Source organism: Atractosteus spatula, chromosome 3, assembly GCF_055471065.1.
Source record: "Atractosteus spatula isolate fAtrSpa1 chromosome 3, fAtrSpa1.hap1, whole genome shotgun sequence".
NCBI lineage: Eukaryota > Metazoa > Chordata > Actinopteri > Semionotiformes > Lepisosteidae > Atractosteus > Atractosteus spatula.
Genome location: NC_142708.1, coordinates 31,384,973 through 31,405,226, shown reverse-complemented (window position 1 = coordinate 31,405,226; position 20,254 = coordinate 31,384,973). Strand labels below are relative to the sequence as shown.

Below are 20,254 nucleotides of genomic sequence, written 5' to 3'. Positions count from 1 at the left end.
CCTCGGCCCTACTGGTAATGGGGGGAAGAGGAAGTACTAAAAAATGGTGATTCACATATACATTGGACAAAAACAAAACAGTGGTGTAATTTGAATTAATACAGAAATAAACTACCTTATAACGAGCTTGGTCTCGGTCGTATATCCTTTTCTCCGACACCATTTTTGGAGCAAAGAACCTGGCGAGTTTCCCCAGGAAGACTCCATTGCGAAGACCCTCTTCCAGCTCTGTAGTTGGGGGTAGCTCTTCCTCCAGGCAGGCTTCCATCCACCTGAGAACACCAAACAAAATCACTCCCTTCAATCTACAGTCCACACCGTTTAACTGCTGTTAGCCTACAAGCGTGCTTCATCCATCACTATTGCACCAACTCTGATTCTTAGATAATATCTTTCACCCAGCCATTTTATAAAGAAAACTCCCTGGGATGCTTCGAGAAACTGCTGGATGAGATTCTAGGGTCATTACTAATTCGACAACCACCCAAGACAGACGGGCCTAGTGATTTAACTTCTCTGGGCTGCATCATGAATACTATGTGCACAGAGAGGCACTCAGTGAAAATATGGTGGCTTGAAAAAACATGGTGTCTAAGAAATCTACTAACATCTGTTAGTGGGATCATGCTTGGCTGTAATTCCTGAAATGATACAGCTGTGAATTTATTAACCACTCTCCAGATCTTCAACACAGCTTATTATCTTATTACAGAATTATTTTCCAAAGAAACACAGGATTTGAAAAAAGTCAACAGGCAAGGATACTTACAAGTGTTCTGGCATTTGATATATGGACACTTTCATGTATACATACTCATGCTGAAGGATGCTTTTAAAGAATCCAGTGTTATTTTTGTAAAATGATTGGAGCCAGTCAATTAAAGGTATAGCTTTCTCCTACTTCACAAAAAGCTGACTATACAAAAATAATAAATATTCATGCCAAGCTAAAACATATTACCATTACAATAATTAAATGAAAAAGTGGAATGTGGTTTATGTAAACCTCCTCCACACTCAACCTGTGACCTCTGCAGTCCAGTCCATTAGCTAACAACGGAGAAATCCTATTGCTCATTTCTTTAATGATTACTAACAGGACCAACACAATAATGAAGATGCTTGTTGTACAGAAATACTGTAAATATCCAGCGCTGCTGTAAAGCATGCGATTCTAAAAACCTTTTTACTGTCATGTAAACGTAAAGATGGCTCTGAAAGACTCTGAATGCTTATGCGTTTTACAGAGCAATGGACACCTGCATCCAGAGCAAACACAACCTCATTTGCAGATAAGCCGTGATGAGGACAAAAAAACAACAACCCTGGACTGTCTTTAACCTACAGTAGGATCCTACAAGCTGCCATGGTTGAATTATATAAGAATGACAAAGAGAGGAACCCCATATTCAGACATCTGATGTTTGTGCTTGGCTGAGGAGCCAGTGGTGTAAAGCTACAATCTCTACAATTGGATTATGACTGAATGCCTTTAAGAGAATCCCCTCTAAAAAGTGGGATATTTTGCAGAATCCTCATTGACACAGAGAAAACATGAAAATCATTTTATTCTATTCACCATCTTGTTTCAGAGCTTGAATATCACATTTTAATTTGTAAGAGAAGATAAGGGTAGATACTGTATATTAAAAGTCAGTTACACTAAAATTATTTTTAGTGCATAAAAGATAGCATGATTATTTGCTTTTTCTATAGGTTTGTAGGCATTAGTTTAGAAATCCCGGTAGTCCAATTTACAAATAGTAAATCAAATATTACTGATTTTTAAGGACTTTTAACGTTGAACATGTTTGTGTGGGAATTTAAAAAATAATGCATCCACTCATTTTCTAACTTGACTTATCTAAAAACCCAGACAGGACACCAGTCCACTGCAAGGCAGACACAGACACAAACACATGCACACTGATACCATGGCCCAATTTTCCCAGAAGCCAGTCTACTGTAGCAGAATATCTTTGGACTTTTGGAGGAAAACAGAGCACCCAGTGGAATCTCCAACACAGGGAGAACATTCCATCTTCATGAGGATCACAACCCAGGAACTGAACCAAGGGCCCAAGCGCAAGGCAGTAATGTTAACCACTGCGCCATCAAGAAAAAACATTTTTCTCATTATTTTGGAAGTTAATTTGTTCCTGGAAAGGTCTTAAAACAAAATTCTGTATCGATTTAAAAGAACACAAATATGTTTCTGGGAGATATAAAGGCAATTTTAGAATTTGTAGAAACTTGGATAGTGACAATAGTGACAACAGAAAGAAGATGTATAGGTCTGAGCATATTTTTTTTTATTTTTTGGATGAAGATTTAAAATCATGACTGCAGCCGGATAGAGCCAAGCTATTGCATACCTTAGTGAAACTCTAAACCATCTGTATCCTTACATAAATAAGAAGGGGCTCCATTCATGCTGATGATTTGTGACATATCATGTAACCTCTGAAAAACAGCTTGGTTCTTGTCACAATCTACAGTATATATTTTTACAGAATTCTCTATTCTGGCAGGGATCAATTATTCAAAATGACTTGTATAGTTCTTCAATGTTGAAATAATGCCTAAATACGTATTCTGTAGGTTAGTCACTGTCAGGAGCACAAGCTATATTGTGAATACTGACAAATTACCACTTTAAATATAACATTATCTGAACTGCTGATACACCATGACCATGTATACAATTAAGCCTTGTTACAGAAAAGGAAAAGTTAACAATACAGGTCCACCAGTATCAGTGCTATTATCTTAGGTTTGAAAACCACTATAAGACAACCTACATAATACTATCTGTTTTGCACATATTTCAATTCACTAATAACAATATGATGTGCATCTACTGTCATATTTACAGGATTTAACATTGTTCATCAATTTGGTTCTAACTAAACTTATCCTCTGCAGGTTTGAATGTACATGGATTGCTTACAGCTACTTTTAATAATGTTGGTTTATCTCAGACGTCCAACTGACCTGGGTATAAAAGAAACAAACAAGTTCCTGTTGTGCAGTTCTTCATAGGCTGTAAAGAAAGTAACCTATGGGGGCAGGTACACATTTTTGCAGCGCAATTTGTTTAGTAGGGAGCACAACAACAGTTAGCAATTAAGGAACAACTAAAGCCATCACTGCTATAACACAGCCAGAAAAACATCTGTCCGGTTCCTCTAGGAGCCATATTAATCACAGTTGTCTCTCCAAAAAATCAGAACAATAGTGGACTTCTTGTGGAAAGCAAGAAGTTTGCTGTGTTACATGGTAGGCTTTCCAGTAACCTTTCAGTAACTGCAAAGGCAGTGCAGCTGAATAAAATAATTATTAAAATCCAGACAAGTCTAAAGGGTACCACACAAAAGTATACCATAATGTGTGACTCATATGAGAAAAATATAAAATCTTTAACGAATTCATAAAGTGAGGTTTGAACTAACAAATATTACACTGTCATAATTTATTTTAAATACAGACTAGACAATTCAGATTTTAGTCATAACTTGAACAGAAATAGCATTAACAACTCACACCTGAATTGGCTGTTGAATTAAATCGGCATTATCAACTGACACCTTAAGAAGGCTCCACAACCCAAACATTGTCTCTTTTCTTTTCCTTTAAGCATGGAATAAACGTTTACCTGTTCCTTTGCAGCCTATGCATGCTGACGCAGCTACCTGCTTATCGATTCATTACCTGACAAGGCTCCTTTCCCTTTTCTTGTTTCTTTCTCCCTTGTTCCCAGGGAGATGAAGAATCCATGTTACTACTAAGCAAAATGACTTTGCTAAAAAAATGTTGTACTTACTGGAAGATAAAATATCTAACTCTGAAGATTATTTTTTCTACTCCTAGAAGAAAAGAATCTGAATACAGTATATTTAACTCCCAAACTTTTCTCAAGCTGGTTTATATTCTGAGCAAACTAAATCCAAGTTCTGACAGCAGGAGTCCAATAAGTCTAAATGCAGTAGGCCTCACCTGTCAGAGTATAAAATTCTGTAACCCCTTCAGTATTACTTATTCCATCACCTCATTATATACAGGTGTTAGGCATAAGTACATCATCTAACAGGACATGGCAGTGGTTTGAGTTGGAACATCTGATGGGATTTTTAAGTGTTGTGGTGTGGAGTGATTTATCAAGTGAAATGACTCATTTAGCACCACAAGCCAAGCCATGCAATGTGTAACTGCACAACAATATGATGGAATTGAATCAATAAAACACAGATCGTCCCTAGCCCTTTTTATATTCAATGTATAAATTCACTAAAAATAATGATCACTTATTTTCTGTTCCCTGAGGTCACCCTTAAAAAGTGGGAAATTCAAATCCCTTACACAAATTCCTCTCCAATACTTCACTGACTCAGAAGGGCTTTGGAAAATGAAATTTGGGAACTGCTCAATGACCTTTCATTTCCTGAAACAAAGAAGCATTGTTGAGGCACCTACTCTTGTACAGTTTTTCACATGCTTGTGTAGGGGCATGATGCTATAGGCCCTGGCCTGCCTTTTTTTATTGAATCTCTGACTGGAGTCCAACCCCTTTACTTTTTTTTTATCAACCTGCTTCAGGTCAGCCAAACAGAAAACCAAGCTAAGTTGTATTTTCAAATGTATTCTAACTTGGGATACTATCTGGAAAGCAAGTTTCAACACGTAGGCGGCTGTAACCAAATTAAGCGAGGATCACATTGCAGAACTCCATGCATGTAGTGGACAATGTCTGTCAGAACAAGGATCAGCCGGGAGGAAAGTTTTTCTTTTCTACAGACAGCATTACAATTCTAGAATTCAACACCACCCAACCAAAGCAGCCACACATTTTCCATTACTAAGTAAGGCATTTGTGATGTAGTCCAAAAAGGTTGTATTTGCAGACAGCCCCAATCCAATAACAGAGAATGCGCATGTAGATCTGATATTTACTTTATTACAGTACATCACTGCCAGGTATGTCGTTGAATGAGCACTACGTGGAGAAGTACTGGAATGCTATGAGAGATTTTTAGTCAATAGTCATTTCTAGTATATAACAGCCTAGAAAAATCACACAGCATGTTACTGATTTATGATCTAGCCTCCACATGGAATAGGAATTACATAGTTAAGAATATTTTTTCGTAAATCCAACAGCAGTGTGAAGAGCCAGCACACTCAACACCAAAAATCTAACACTGCCATCGTGTTACTTTTAATCTGTATTTTAATAAGTCTGTCCTTGTCATTCGGACTACCTCCAGTCTTCTAGTTCTTAACCACTAGTCCCGTTGTCCAATTCTCAGTCTTCATTTTAATAAACAATTCACTACAGCTCTTTTTTCTTGTTTATCAGCAAACACCGGATCTCCACTCACAATTGTCAATCACATTTCTGATTGCTAATCTTGTTTGGCCAGAGACTCCCCCCTCTAAGCAAAACTGACACAGCAGCAGCCCATTTATTGTTCTCTCTCATCTTACTCTCTCCGAGACCACCCATCTGTCTGCTGATGTTGAGGCTCTTCATTACAGAAAGCAAGTACACTGCTACATGGCCAAGGGATGCCCAACTCCTCCAGAGAGCCATGGTTCTGCTGGCCGACACTGATCCTTATTAGGGCACTTGATCCCTGTTAAGCCTAGCAAACTAACTGCCAAACGGACACTTTTTTCAGCACCTGCAATGTCCTCAGTACTGTCTAAGCCCTAGCTCGCTGAGTCCCAAAGGTCTGTAAGCCAGTTCAATCCATATAAAATTTCACTCTATTCAAGTACAAATTACTCCTTCACATGAGTTGCATTTCCCTCCAAAGAATAACCCAATTAATAGATGGTCACCCAAACTCAAGGCCATTCCATGCAGCCGGCAATTTAAGCCCACCATACAATAATACAGGGTTTTTTTTTCATATCTGTACCTGAAGTGGTTAGACAGTGATGAATCGCATACATCCTACTGATCTTATATTCAGCTTCCTCCTTTTCCTGAAAAGGGGGGTGAATAAAATTTTAAAATTGAATGGTGTTCATAAAAAGTGTCCAAATGCAAGGGACTACGAGATTTTGTTTTATTTTACTAGGAAGCAAACAATAAAAAAATCACAGCTTCTGATTTTCCAAACTCTTTGTCTTTCAAAAGTGTTAATACTCCCTTATAATTCTTTAGCCTATCCTGCTAAGAAAACATGCAACGGAAGTAAAAAAAATAGTTTCACTGTATTGTACCTCATAATTTATACCTCTATGATTTTAAACTCGGGGTGACACAGAGATGGTTAGCATTGCTGCCTTGCACTGGGGTTCTAGGTTCAATTACAATCTTTTTGGAGTTTGTGTGTTCTCCATGTGTTCCTGTGGGTTTCCTCTGGGTGCTCTGCTTTCCTCCCACAGTCCACAGACATACTGGTAGGTTAATTGGCTTTTGGAGAAATTGGCCCTGGTGTGAGGGTTTTTGTGTTTGTGCCCTGTGATGGACTGGTATCCCATCCAAGATATATCCACACCTTACACCTGTTTCTTGCCAAGACTCTGGTACCACCACCATCCGCAATTGGGTAAAGCAGTCGGAAAAAAGTTGGATGAATTTTAACACAAAATCCAAGTCCTCAACAGGCCACCCATTTCACTTTCACTATCACAGGACTAGAAGGGGGAAAGAAGTGATCAGACCCCTTTCTTTCAAGTTCTCATCTGTCTAATGATTTGAATAGGCAAGAGTATTAATGAATACTAGATTTTAAAGACAGTCTGAAGTGAGGTGCATTAGGTCTCAGTAGACTTTGAACAAGTCAGAGACGCATGTGGTAGGCAGACTTAACACCCCAACCACTCTGCTCATGTTGACACTTGACCACAATGATCTAGGTCCTCACGCCAGTGTTGTGTGGTTAACAGTGCTTTCATTTAAAATAAGACTACTGCTCTAAGAACAAATAAATGATCTGGTTTAGACTCTTGCTCTATCACTTTAGAGTGCCAAAGCAAGAATGATTTTGTTCTGCATTAGTCTGTACTTCTGCAATGGAAATAATTTAAGATCCAGGACAAAGTTAAGTCCCATGATACAGTGCTTTTTAAGTCTGTTCAAGACTAAAGATATCCATTTTTTGGCTTAATTATTTATGTGTATGTGCATTATATATGTAAAAATGCATACAGAAAATCAATCCAACCAAAAAACTATCACTCATTGTTAAGCAGATAGTCTTAGCATATTGGAACTAATCATGACTAGGGTTTAGTGTGTGGGAGAAAAAGTATAACATTTATTTTTTTAATATCTCCTATTATCAGAAACCCTGTACAAAGGGAACATCAAAAGAAACATGGCACTGCCTCAAGCTGCTTTTTAAGGGATTATAAACCTCCAAACATCAGAGGAAGACGCAGAAGCCAAGTATTCTATGTTATTAAGAAAAGAGACAGAAATGATTGTACTCAGCACTTATTTATTAAACATTTGGAAACTGATACAAAACTTACATTGTTATTACAAACAAAGAGTGCATGTGAAGGTGGAAGTCTTAATTTCTGTGTTTATGGTCATGCTACAACTATTTTTAGCAAACCACTGTTTTTGCAATTTACATTATCCCACAATCATATAATTTAGATCTGTTGTTCAAATCAACAATTTGCCCTTTTCATTTAAAAGGTGCTAAAATTATAATTTTATCCCAGTATGAAGTCGGTATAAGTGGGTAAATTATAATAGCTGGAATATACTCCACAACTGTGCATCTAGCCTAAATCCAGAAAACCCCAACTGAAGTACGGTACAGTTTTCTAGTGAATGTTTCTCATTGGATTAATCATTTGTAATTAAACAAAATGAAAAGTCATTGGATGGGAGTGAAGTTTTGCGAGGTACCTGAAGTAGGCTGTTGGGTTTGTTTTCTGCAAACCTCAGCTAAAAATGAAAAAAAAAAGTTCAGACCGAATTCCAATTGAGAATAGTGTGGTCTAGAGGATTAACAGACTGAGGAACTGCAAACATGGTGGAAATCATCTGTATTTTATAGCTGTATTAAAACAAAACATATTAAGAAATCCTAGACTACAAAGACAGCAGTTTACTATAGCACCTTATTAAGACACTCCAGCACACAATACAATGTCACAGAGGTTGATTAATCAAGGCTAAAAAATCCATTCTCCCAAATTTACACTGCATGGCTTCATGGAATGCTAATAAAATTAACTTGAAAGAAAAAGCAATAAAATATGGCTTACAAAAATCTTTATATTCCTTATTGAAAATTATCAAAGCAGTGAAATATTGAACCAACAAGATTAATTACTATGAATGATTCTTAAGATGTTCCTCACAATCACAGTCTTTAACAATGACATTAATGATCGTTCCCTTACAAATTCCATCCCCTTTTCTCTGGTTAGACATTTCTGGAAACCAGAAACAAGTTACTCATTAAACTCCAGCCTAATAAGAATGCTTAGCTACTGTATAATGTTCCATATAAACGGTATCAATGGAGAAGTGGAAACAACATTTAAGATAAGGGTTTAAATAAAAATGAGACATAGTAAAGAGTGACAGCTCATACTCTTGGTTCTACTATTTACAGTATATTATTGAAATACAGTTTCATGGGTGTTTCAGTTCACTGACTTTTAGTTGAACTAAAATTTTCATGCAACATTTCTCCTTCAGCCTTTTAACAGACTCTTAATCCATTCACACTAATTTTAACAGACACGTACTCCCCTTTTTGGATGACAGGGCATGTAAACTGAATTTTCAAAGAAATCCATTAACTTTTAGCTCTGCAGACTTTTTCATATAATCAATTGGACACTGCTTATACAGCATGGCACCCAATGTCAGGCTTGTTAAGAGCCCTAAAGTTATGTGCAATACAACATTACAGACCATCACAAAACCCTGTTTCATTCAGGCTTAGAATTTGTAATTGCTTTGCTTGAATTCTGCTTTGAAACAAAATACATCATGTAACGCATACAAGCAGCAGTGAAGATGGCACTGCCCAGGGTGAAACGGTAATTTCTCTTTGTTTTTTGTTTACCAAGTTCTCTGTACAGTATGTGTGTTTCAATATGACAGACTAGATTTATTGCATCTCCCCACTGTTAGTTATCTCACTTTTATTTATTTTATTGCTGCTGTGGATTTAGGATGGTGTGTGAATGTGTTCGGTGGATGCATTCTATTATTGGCTTTATGCTGTATATTTATATTGTGTGTCTTTAATTGAATGAGCTCACCAAACCAAACTCCATCAAACTGGTTGTAATGGCAATAAAGCATTGAACTTGAAATTTGATGAAGACAATGGAAAAGCTTTTCATAAAATAAAACGTGTGAGAGTTTTAGTTGGTTCTAGTTGAACTGAAATATTAGTCCTCTACAATACTGTGACACATTATTCCGAAGACTCATACTCAGTCATTTGTCTTTTATTAAACACTCTATAATTTATTTCATGTAATTTCTTGTATTAGTGTGCATTACCTGGTATGTCTTGGAACAACAGACTGCCTCAAAAATGTATGTCTAGATGGAAGTCGAGCAGAGATACTGAAATACAAGTATCTGGATACTAAGCTGTTTAAGATCAAATTACTTTACAGCTGTGCAATAATGCAACAAGCTCTGACAAACTCTTTTCAGTCACTGTTGGCAAAAAATACAGACCTTGGCGATCCACATATCGAACACTTAAATCTACCGCCAGTCTCCGGTATACTAGACTGATGAAATCCATAGCAACTGACAGCTGGAGCAGAATGAAAGGACAACAAGCAAGAAGTTGTTTCTGAAGAATTAAGATAAATCAGTAAAAAATTCTTAATTCAATACTTTTACACACATGCTCCATTAAATTATGTCAAGATTTAAGAATTTTTTGTCCTTTACTCACACCTTCAATAAATAACTCACTCCAACTATGAATTATGAATTACTGTGCTAACAGTAAAGATTTATTTATAAGTTTACAACATTTCAATATATTACTTTGAACAAAACAATTGCAAGAAATCTACTTAATTTGTTGAAGGTACAAGCTGGAAGACCTAAGGACCTGTACTTATTACGTGTACTATAGTGACAGGTCAGCGAAGAGAGGCCCTGTGGGGCTGAATAAAGAGTATAACATCCAGGCCATTCACGCCTTTCTGATCTGATGAAAAAATGAAAACAAGGGAATGACAGCCAGTGACCATATCTTAATTCTCATATTAATACAGTATAGCATTATATCCCACCACAGCATACAACAAGTTCAATAGTGGCTTCTTTGGTCTAAGAAGCAATCCAACATTAAACAGGATTTACGAAGTACACAAAGAATACAAATACAAGAATACAAAAGGCTGGTTTTAACTTCAGGAACTTTACTTGATCACTATTTTTCTGAAACAAAAAATATAGTACTGTTCTCCACATGGCATAAATCAATTTACAAAACACTTAAACTTCATGGAATCTATATCTAATGTTAAACAACATGTTTTGTTAATCCCCTTTAAATCTGGACAATAGCACGCACAATGCCATTGCCAAGACTAGAATCAAAATGCAACTATTTTAACTGTGGAGTATAAAATGCTAGAACCTTATTTAAACCAAGACAATTACAGAAAATGTGACTGTCTGCAGACAACACATTTATCTTGCTAAGAAATGCCAGACTCCTCAAGGCACCCTTTGTGTGTGTGAAGAAAAAAGAAGACAATTACCCACTGTGAAAAGAGTGGACACAGGCATCGCAGGCACTGCAAAAGGATTTCAAAAGGGGGGGAAAGACTAAGAAATTTAACATCTTGCGTTTCGATGGACTTCATTTACTGTTTTGGATTCTTCAGTAGGTATTAAAATGACATGCAGAACCTTTGAGAAAATGAAATTTAAAAAACCCACAGAAGAAAAACAACACCAAATAGAGTACTACTAATGGAGACACTGTACACAGACTTTCTTTTCCAATTTATCAATAATTTCTGATAGCAATTTGACAATTTTAAGTCCAAATAAAGATTGCAATATGCACTTGACGAGACAAATCAAATTTTAATGTAAACTGAGCATCGCAAGGAAAGTTCTACACTTAAAGGAGTAGAATTAATTCAATTCAACAGAAATGGGATTTGCATGGAAGAAAGGCATGACAGTCAAAAATAGATTTCACAGGTTGTCATCTCATAAAATTAGACAAACTTTGAAAAAGGAGATGGTCCTGAAATTTTGTACTAGTATTAAAAAAAAATGGAAATGCTACCTGCATATACTTTCTTAAGGATTCTTTTCAGAGTCTGAACTATTTTGATGAAAGAAGCTGGTCGAAGTAAAATTGGCCATCTGTGAGCCCCAGACAGACATGATGAGCGGTATGTGCTGTACATCACTGACTGAGAATGCACTGCTCAGGCTCCCTTGAGTGTGAGCAAACACGTTTCACTTCTGCTAGACCATAAAATGTGGATACTGGGGAATTAACTGTTGAATACATAAAATGCCGTCTATCACAACCACAAGAATTAGAATTCGTACGGTCATGTGAGCACGGGTCAGAAGTTCTCACAGCATAAAAGGAGACAATATTACAGCAGAATGGTTTACATCTAAGAGTAATAATCATTTAACAGGCTATTACACAAATGTTTTGAGCAGAAATCTTGCTGCATAATAGTTTTGTAACTGACAAGGTACTGCAAATGACCAACCATGCTTAAGTCCACTGAATCAGAGGAATATTGAAATAAAATTCTCTTCAAATCAAAATTCTCTTAAAAAAATTATATCCTGCTGATAAATTCTTATTTTTTTCAACTAATCACAAGATAACACAACAGTAAAATCTATTTGAATCATTTTAGTTAAGGTGGTAAAATTGTACTAGTTTGTATGTCACCCATACAGTAGAGAAAACAGAACTTGGTTTTTCCCTATAATTGGAAATGCATTCCAAAGCAGCAAATTCTCACTAATTTTGTAAATATCAAAAGTACCTCAGGAGAATGTGCGCTCAATATAAAAGGTCTTTTAGAAGTGCACAACTACTGCATACTTATGAAACACTCCGCCAGAAAACATTTGGTTGTTTAGGCCCATGTCTAAAAAAGCCACTTGTCTTGAAAATTAGTAAACGTAACCTCCTGCACCAAGTTTCCAAAATAATTAAGGACACCATAGCTTTGTCATGTTGGTATGGAGCACGATGGCTTTATCAGAACACTATCAAAATTAATTGAGTATACTCTGTTCCCATGGAACTCAATGCATTAGATTTAATCCTAACCCTAAAATGATGGGCCCTTATAAATGCTTTGAACAATAGCTGGTTCTTTTACACTGCAGAACAACGTCATTGGCCTATAACACAGAGATACAGAATATTATTAAAATATACTGTACATCAACTTAACTTTACTCAGCAATATATTCTCATCCTACAACACCCAATGCCTCTATAGATGTTGAACATGACCCTCATTTTCTAATGTTTTTTAGAGGATCTACAACCCATATATATATTAATAATGCTTCTAAATTAAGCAGATTGTGTCCAGTAGCTAAACTCATCCTCTTAACAAGGTGTTAGAAGGCTGAGTATAAGATCTTAATACTGCAACTAATTTAAGACACAGTAGTCCATCACAGCTTTCCTTAGTTACTATGAAATTCTGTACAAAGGATGGATACTTCCTGTTTACCATACTTGCAGAGTCTTGGACAAAACATTTTAACTTGTATCTTTCAAGGCTGCTTATCCCCACTCAACCATTCTAAAATACAACTTAAAAGTTTGTCTCCAGCTACTACGCAGTAACAGAAGACCTAAGACTAAAAAATGTAAAGAAATGTACACAAAAACATTTTAAAATAATGAGCAAAGATTACAGACCAAAGCCCCAGAGTGCATAGGATTCAGCATTTAATCTCCTTGATTACAGCATCGTAAGGGAGGTTTCTAATTAATTCTGACAACAGTGTACAATTAGAGATGAGCTCCCCCCACTCATTATTCTAATTGCTTTACAGTCAGATTGAATTCCAAAAAGATGTTTAATTAAATCTCCCATCTGCCAAACCACCACAACCCAGGTCTATACTACATCAGCACATTTTTGTCTAAATAACTAAATTCAAAGACCCTCCTTTCACAGCGTTAATGTAAACAGTAGAAATGACTATCTTAAACCAAAATACTCAATACAATCCTACTCCCTATTCACACAACTTGACTAAATCTCAGAGAAAAAAAAATCTCTCTCAAAGAGAAGGCAGTTTCATGTGGCTTAAAGTTAAAAGTCTGAGGAGCATAGTTTTACGTTAAGAAGTATATCCCAAACAATGCTTACAAACCTGAGCACTGGTAGGACTAGAAGATATCAGCACTGTAAACTTTCTAAAAAGAAAGGAGCATTTATCGAAGGAAAACCGCAAACTAATGTTAGGACATGGAGGACCAATATTAAGCATGTAAATGATACTGGAAAAAAACAGTCACTGGCTGCCCTAGCCATACTTTCACAGTCCTAATTCTGATCTCCATTCCCATCAGTTTAGTTTATCAATTATCTTTTCCTGCTCCACATGGAATGAGTGTTCAGCTTAAGTTCTCTACGAAGCTTTAAATAGTGCTGATTATGTAAGACAAAGAAGAAAATGACCTTCAATTTTTTCCCATCCTTCAGGGAGTGTTAATGTGCAACACTGTAGCAGGCAGAAAGCATGTCTTTCCACGTGGATACTTAATACACTTCTGCTGTCACATTTTATCCATCATCTTTGCTAAACAAAGATATCAATATTTTAAACTAGTTACAACAAAAGTGCATCAGGCAGCAGTGCAAGATACAAATGTGCACAAAATCACTGCTTCAGGAAGAGACTACAAAGGACAAGACAAACGGGTACAATAAAGGCTTTGTTTAGTTTTATCAGGAAACAGCTGGAAAAGAAGATAAACAGCAGACAGTTGTAGGAAGTAGAATAGGAATGAACCAGAAGTAAGGAAAGGCAATCTAACAGCTGATGGCAACAGCAAAGGTGTCAAGTAGCAGGTAGATCACTGCCACAGAAAAGGGAATTGAGCTGACGGATGACCAACTCAGGCTGAAGAAAAGATCAATCCATCCAGCCACGTTCTAAGCGCTTTATCCAGTACAGAGGCACAGGTGAGCCAGACCCTAACCTGGCAAGCAAAGGCCGGATATACTCTAGTCTGGGACACAAGTTCATCACAGGGCACACAAACCCATGCTTATACAGGGTGAATGTACAGTACAGTACTAGCTCCACATCCCTGTAGATAGCACAACAGGTCCAGAATTGAACCCAGGGCCCCAACACTGTGAGGCAGCAATGCTAACCACAGTGCTGCCCAAGATCAAGACCAAACATTTAAATTAATCTAAGACAATCCATCCCATAACACTCCTTTTTCCAAAACAAGTCTAAATTAAAACATAAAAGGCTGTTTTTATGACTCTGTGCTAAACAAAACAACTGACACATTTTTTTTTTTAATATTCAAATTCAACAAGAAAAAACGAATAATTCATAAACCAGTCCCCCCCCAAGTATTTGCATTGTAAATCCCCATGATGATCTATGCTGGTGTTAAGGGGTAGTGCAACAGAAATACTTTACATGGAAATGCATATTTACATTATGGTTTCTAGTCGGAGATTTGTTATAGTTCATTTTTAATTTTAAATTAGGGAGAGGCTTACAGAATGTAAACAGAACATTACAGCATAAATGTGTTCAAGATGAAAGGCTTGATGCACAGTGACAATGAAGAGGAAGACTGTAGATTATCAGGTAAACTCACACGGATGAACAACTAAAGTTTGCTAATGCGTCAGAGTATGTTGTGGTGTGGAATTAATAAAGAACACAGCAACTCTGTACAATGCCACAGTGAACCTCTATGAAGCAATCAAAATGTTTCAAGGTGTGTCCAAGAAAATTAAGGCTTATTTTTAATAATTTTAAAAATGATTGTTAGTGTAGCACTTCAATGTGGTGAGCATTATATGCCAGCAGGGGCTCCTTTCAGCAGAGAAGTGAGATTATTTATCAAATTCAGCTACACAAGAATTTTAGAGAGGCTACACCGAGCAAGCCCAGAGTTGATCTTGGTCAGGGAGTTGGTGTTAACAGTGCCACAGGTTCTATTACAACCAAGTATTCAGGACCCGTAGATGCCAGTTTCACTCAGTACCACTTTGGCTGAAACCATGACTGATCTGAGTTAAATTACACATAACAGACCAAAGCTAATATTTATTTTTAAATAAATTTAAACTAAATAAACTAAAAAGAAATACAACCAATGATGTACTGGTCCAACACTGAAGAGAGTATTTACAGATTCTTATCAGTTTCCTAGAGTAAGTTATCCTCACTTTGTGTGTTGAGCATATGTTGTAACTATCATGAAGGCTGGCTCTTTATACAATAAGAAGGGTTCGATTTCTTTGAGATGTTGATGTTTGGATAAAAATGCAGTTTAGAGAATAATACATTGTTTCCAGTAGCTTTTCTCTATTCTAGCTAAGCTGGGCATTCTGGCCAAGCTATAGTGAAATACAGTACTGTATGTCTGCAATATGGCCCATGAAGTGTCAGTTAAAGATCAAGAAAATACTAAGGTGAGAAATAGAACCTAGTAAAGATCAATGAAGTGGAACAAACGTTTGCTATCATTTCTATTTTTGTTGGCTATATGGTTGATGTTAACCTTATTAGAGCTTTTTGTTTCGAAAGAGAAAAATCTTTGAAGATGACTTAGAAGTGAAACATCCGACAAATATTTTGAACATGTTAAATTCACCTGTCTCACATGTGCTATTTGTTTGTGTGTACTGAAATCACAAAATATCTCACTGATACTGTTTAAAACAGTGTTTTGTCAGATTCAGCACAGACCTTGTATAATTTATTTTCAGCCAACACTGCTGGATTTGGCTGGGGATGAGATACTGAAGTGTAGTGTCCGAGCTAATATTGGGGTATAGATGAATCAAATTGGAAACACCTTCCAGCTTCAACTTGTTTAGACCATCCAACTTTGGTATAGGGGATATAACAGAAAACCACTAGTAGAATGAGGGAATCTGCCCAACTAGTCTGATCGGTCAAACTTACACCCATTCTAACACAGTTTCTTGTGTGCTCTGGACACATTTAGTTATAACCTCATGTTAAATCCAAGAAAAGACCCTTCATAATCAAGACAACCAATCTGATAATGCAGAACACAGCAGGAAAAATTAATTTGACTTAATGGTCAACAATACTGATGCTATGCATGGACCTATTTGAGTTCCATCTGTCTGCCTCTCTCATTGTAACCTTCCCTTCCTTGAATCATAATCTTCCTCTAACTAAAATGTCAATGTTTTCAATTCAGATTTTACATTAAATCTTGATTTCATGGCTAACGATCAGCTCAAAATATCCTTGTCTGGATTGGACTGTCTTGCAAAATGAGTATAGTCACTCTCAAGATAAATCTTGGCGACTACTGTACAGTACCTGTAACTCTCAGCTCTAGCATAATAAAGGCTTTATAGTGGGACTCAATAACCTGATAGGCTTCTTCTTCTAAAGGAAATATGAGAATCCTGCAATTGAATTTATCCTCAATAGTGGAGATTAGACAGCTTTCTTAAAGTGAGGTTGGGAAATCCAGCAGATCAATGTGATGAAGTCTTCAAATGGTACTTTTTTCTATAGTATGGAATGCCAGGCCACAAACTATAATGTGAAATCTATCAAAGACCCATACTGCACCACAAGGAAAAAGGACTACATTTTTTTTTTCAAGAAATGAAAGCAAGTATGCACTACACCCAGACATACTTTACCCAACTTGACAATAAGTATTAGGATTTCATAAGCTGTTCACAATTTTACAACATTAGATTGAAGAAAAAAAATTCCACATTTATTTCTGGGAATTATTCATTAGTCATTCCAGTCATTAGACATTACTGGTAATGACCATTGCAAAAAAACAGACAATTGCTCCTGCCTACATCAGCAGTGTGCAGATTTCATGCAGGAATCACAATGTGTAGCAATGTGGAGGAGTGACTAGGGACTGGACTCCTCTGAGTTTAGATTTGCAGTGGAAACACTGTTGCTATACACTGAGCTCAAATCAATATCACTCCAGCAAACCAGTAGCACAAATTGTATGCAATAAAACCAGCTATGGATCACTTTTAAAGAAAGCACCAGCTCAACAATTTAACAGTATTACTTTGCCAATACTATTAGTAGTATATATTATGCCTCATCCTCAGGAAGATACTGTAAAGCACAAATAATGTATTAATCAGTGGATTGGTTCTGTTCATATGGTCTAATCCAGGGGTCTCCACATTCTGCTCCGAGATCCAATATGTTTTCCAAGTCCCCCATTTTTGAAGACTGGAAACGCTAGAGTTCTGCAGCACATAAATGGTTCAATGACAAGAAACCCATTTTTTGTTTCTTAAAGTAATTTAACAAATAACCTGCCAAAGTCAACTGTTCCAAGTTTTTGAGAAACGATGAATCAATGGTTACCTATAAAACATGTTGGATTTATGCAAAACGCCTAAATTCCACCAAGTGTTAATGATATGCAGAATGCTGTGATGAAAGACGATGCCAGGTCTCATTTCACATGAACAAATGTCAAGGACAATGTACTACCAAATGCAGTGGGGGTTAAATAAATCTTAAAAGCCCAGATCCGCATCCGCAAAAGCTCTATTTTTCATAGAGCTTTGTGTTATGTATACAAAATAATTAGGCTGAAGTCTGATGTTGATTTGGTTTGCTGTTCAAGGTTTAAATGCTCAACTGCTTAGTTCATAGAATTAAACCAACATTATTTCACACCTTACTGTAGCACGTATTATACAACTGAAATTAATTCCACTCCTATCAAAGATTGCAGTTTCCCAGGTTCTGCTCTGCTTTCATTACTCTGCATTCTGAACATGTGCACCTTGCAGGAACAATAATGAGTGACTGTTTCACTAAGCCAGCCTTCTTAGACTTTGCTGGAAAGTCCAGGTTTGCGTCACCTTAGAACCCTCTAACTGCACAGATACCATGGCAACTATTTAACTCGGCACTGTGTGGGGAAGAGAGGCTTCACAGAGGGTAGTTATTTAAAACTGAATAAGGAGAAATTAAGAGCCAAGAGCAGCTTGGATACCACAGGGATGCACTGCTGTGATGACGACAGTCAACTTTCAGCTGCTCATGAGGAATCTTAAAAGAAGATTATACAGTAGTTAACAAAACATTACATTTTGATTTTGAGATGTCATTTGTATTCTAAATACAGTACCTGGGTTAAGCAGGTTATGTAGTTTTAAACAAATCAAGACCAGTTATGTTCTTTTATCTTCCATCGAGGAATGTGATTTTTCAATCCAGTAATAATTAACTGGGATGGACAAAACCTCCTCACAGACAGCACTCTAATCCAGTATAGCCTTTAAAATGTGCAGATCGAACATAAAATGCTAAAGCTGAAAGAGCTGAAGTAAAAATCTTGTTTACAAAAATACGTGCTAAGAGTTATACATTTATATAAATGAGAAAATAGCACCTTATAAAAATGTAAGATCCCACTAGAGCTAATCTTCATGGCATTATTATGAACAAACCAAAACCAGTAATGTGTAACAGGAAAACGGCTGGCTATCACAAAAATGCTCAGAATCTTGAGCTGGTCTTAAGTGCTGATCGAGAGACTGCACCTTACAGAAGTTTCAAATAAAGTCAACTGTTGATGTGCTGTATTAGAATGACCACATTAAACTAACAACACTGTTTATTTATCTAACCTTATTTCCCGCAATTGTTGAAGCTGTAGGTAACATATACAAACAAGTTTTCTCAAGTGCCACAGATGGCTGACGTGCACAACCTGGCTGAAGATAAACTATACTATATGGAATCACGGCCTTGTGCATAGTCTGCCCTTTACAGTACATAGCCTCTCCCTCACTAAGACTCCTGTTGAGCCTCCTTGTGGCAATACAGTAGTAACTGGGATATGAGTGAACTATGACTGACTCAATAGCCAGGTTGAGAAACTTTCTACAAGCCAGAATGGGTGTCTTTTGTTGTTTCCCCTCAGTAAAGGCTTAACAGTAAAGGGACATGAGTCTGGTGACATGCTGGTTTTGAAAGAGGCATAACAATGACGGGTTGAAAACCATCAAAAGAATCAGAGAAGAAATGCTATTCATCCCCAAGTAGCCTGTGGATCTCACCATGGCAGTCGAAATTCTGAGTACTATTTACCTGCTTATACTCTCCGGGATGCCCAGATATGAGGAACAAACCTCTTCAGCTTTTAACAGGCAGAGCAAACAACTCAGTCCACTTTTGGATTCACAAAGCCATAGCAGCCAAATGACTTTATTTAAAGAACCAACACTCCACACAACCCAGAAAAGATCTAGAACTGCACACTTCAATCAAGCACTGCAGTCATATAGCGTATAGCACCAATCTTGGCCTCCTAATAATCCCCATCTATGAACTGGGTTCATCACTCTGTTCTCTTCCTTAATAATAGCTGGTGTGTGGTGAACATACTGGCGCACTATGGCTGCCACTGTATTATCCAGGTGGATACTGCACATTGGTGGTGGTGGAGGGGAGTCCCCATTGCTGTATTATTATAGTATTCAGTTTATAAAAGGCTATTAAGAAAGTGAATCAGAAGATGCATAAGAGTATAGGAAAATATTTGGTGTTACGGGCAGGTAAATTAAATAACTGGTCTTCAATTATCTGACTTGGTATTTTGCAGAGCACTGTACTAAGCTAAGGAATATTGCATTACTCTTCTAGTTTTAAAATAAAAAATGCAAAATGTCACAAGAATATTTTAAATGAATCCTTATCAGTGCTAAAAGACATTTTTATGTTATCAAAAAGGCAGTCATTTGTTACTTGCTGTAACGCTACAGTATGTGAAGCCAATGCAGTTTCAATTAGGATTTAAATGCCACTGTGATGTACTCATCCTCGCAGATATTCAGGGATCAATAAATGTTTGATTGTTGCTTTTGGCACAAGCCAAGTCAAATAGTGTAATATGGCTGTGACATAAAGATACTGGTTCTGAATGAGCAAAACGTCTTATACTCTTGGTTCTGTCCCTCAATGGCAGAACAAGAAAAAAAGAAAAGATGAAGACTGTATTGCAATGAGATCTTAAGGAGACCAAGACAGAACATT

At 36.8% G+C, this 20,254-nt stretch overlaps 1 protein-coding gene across 1 annotated transcript in view; it reads right to left on the bottom strand.

The window, feature by feature from the left end:
- iqgap2 (IQ motif containing GTPase activating protein 2) overlaps positions 1–20,254 on the bottom strand; it is a 115,895-nt gene that overhangs the window by 67,231 nt on the left and 28,410 nt on the right. The window contains exon 3 of the mRNA XM_088910362.1: positions 116–272. Coding sequence (XP_088766488.1) covers positions 116–272 — 157 coding nt within the window. The remainder of the gene's footprint in view (positions 1–115; positions 273–20,254) is intronic.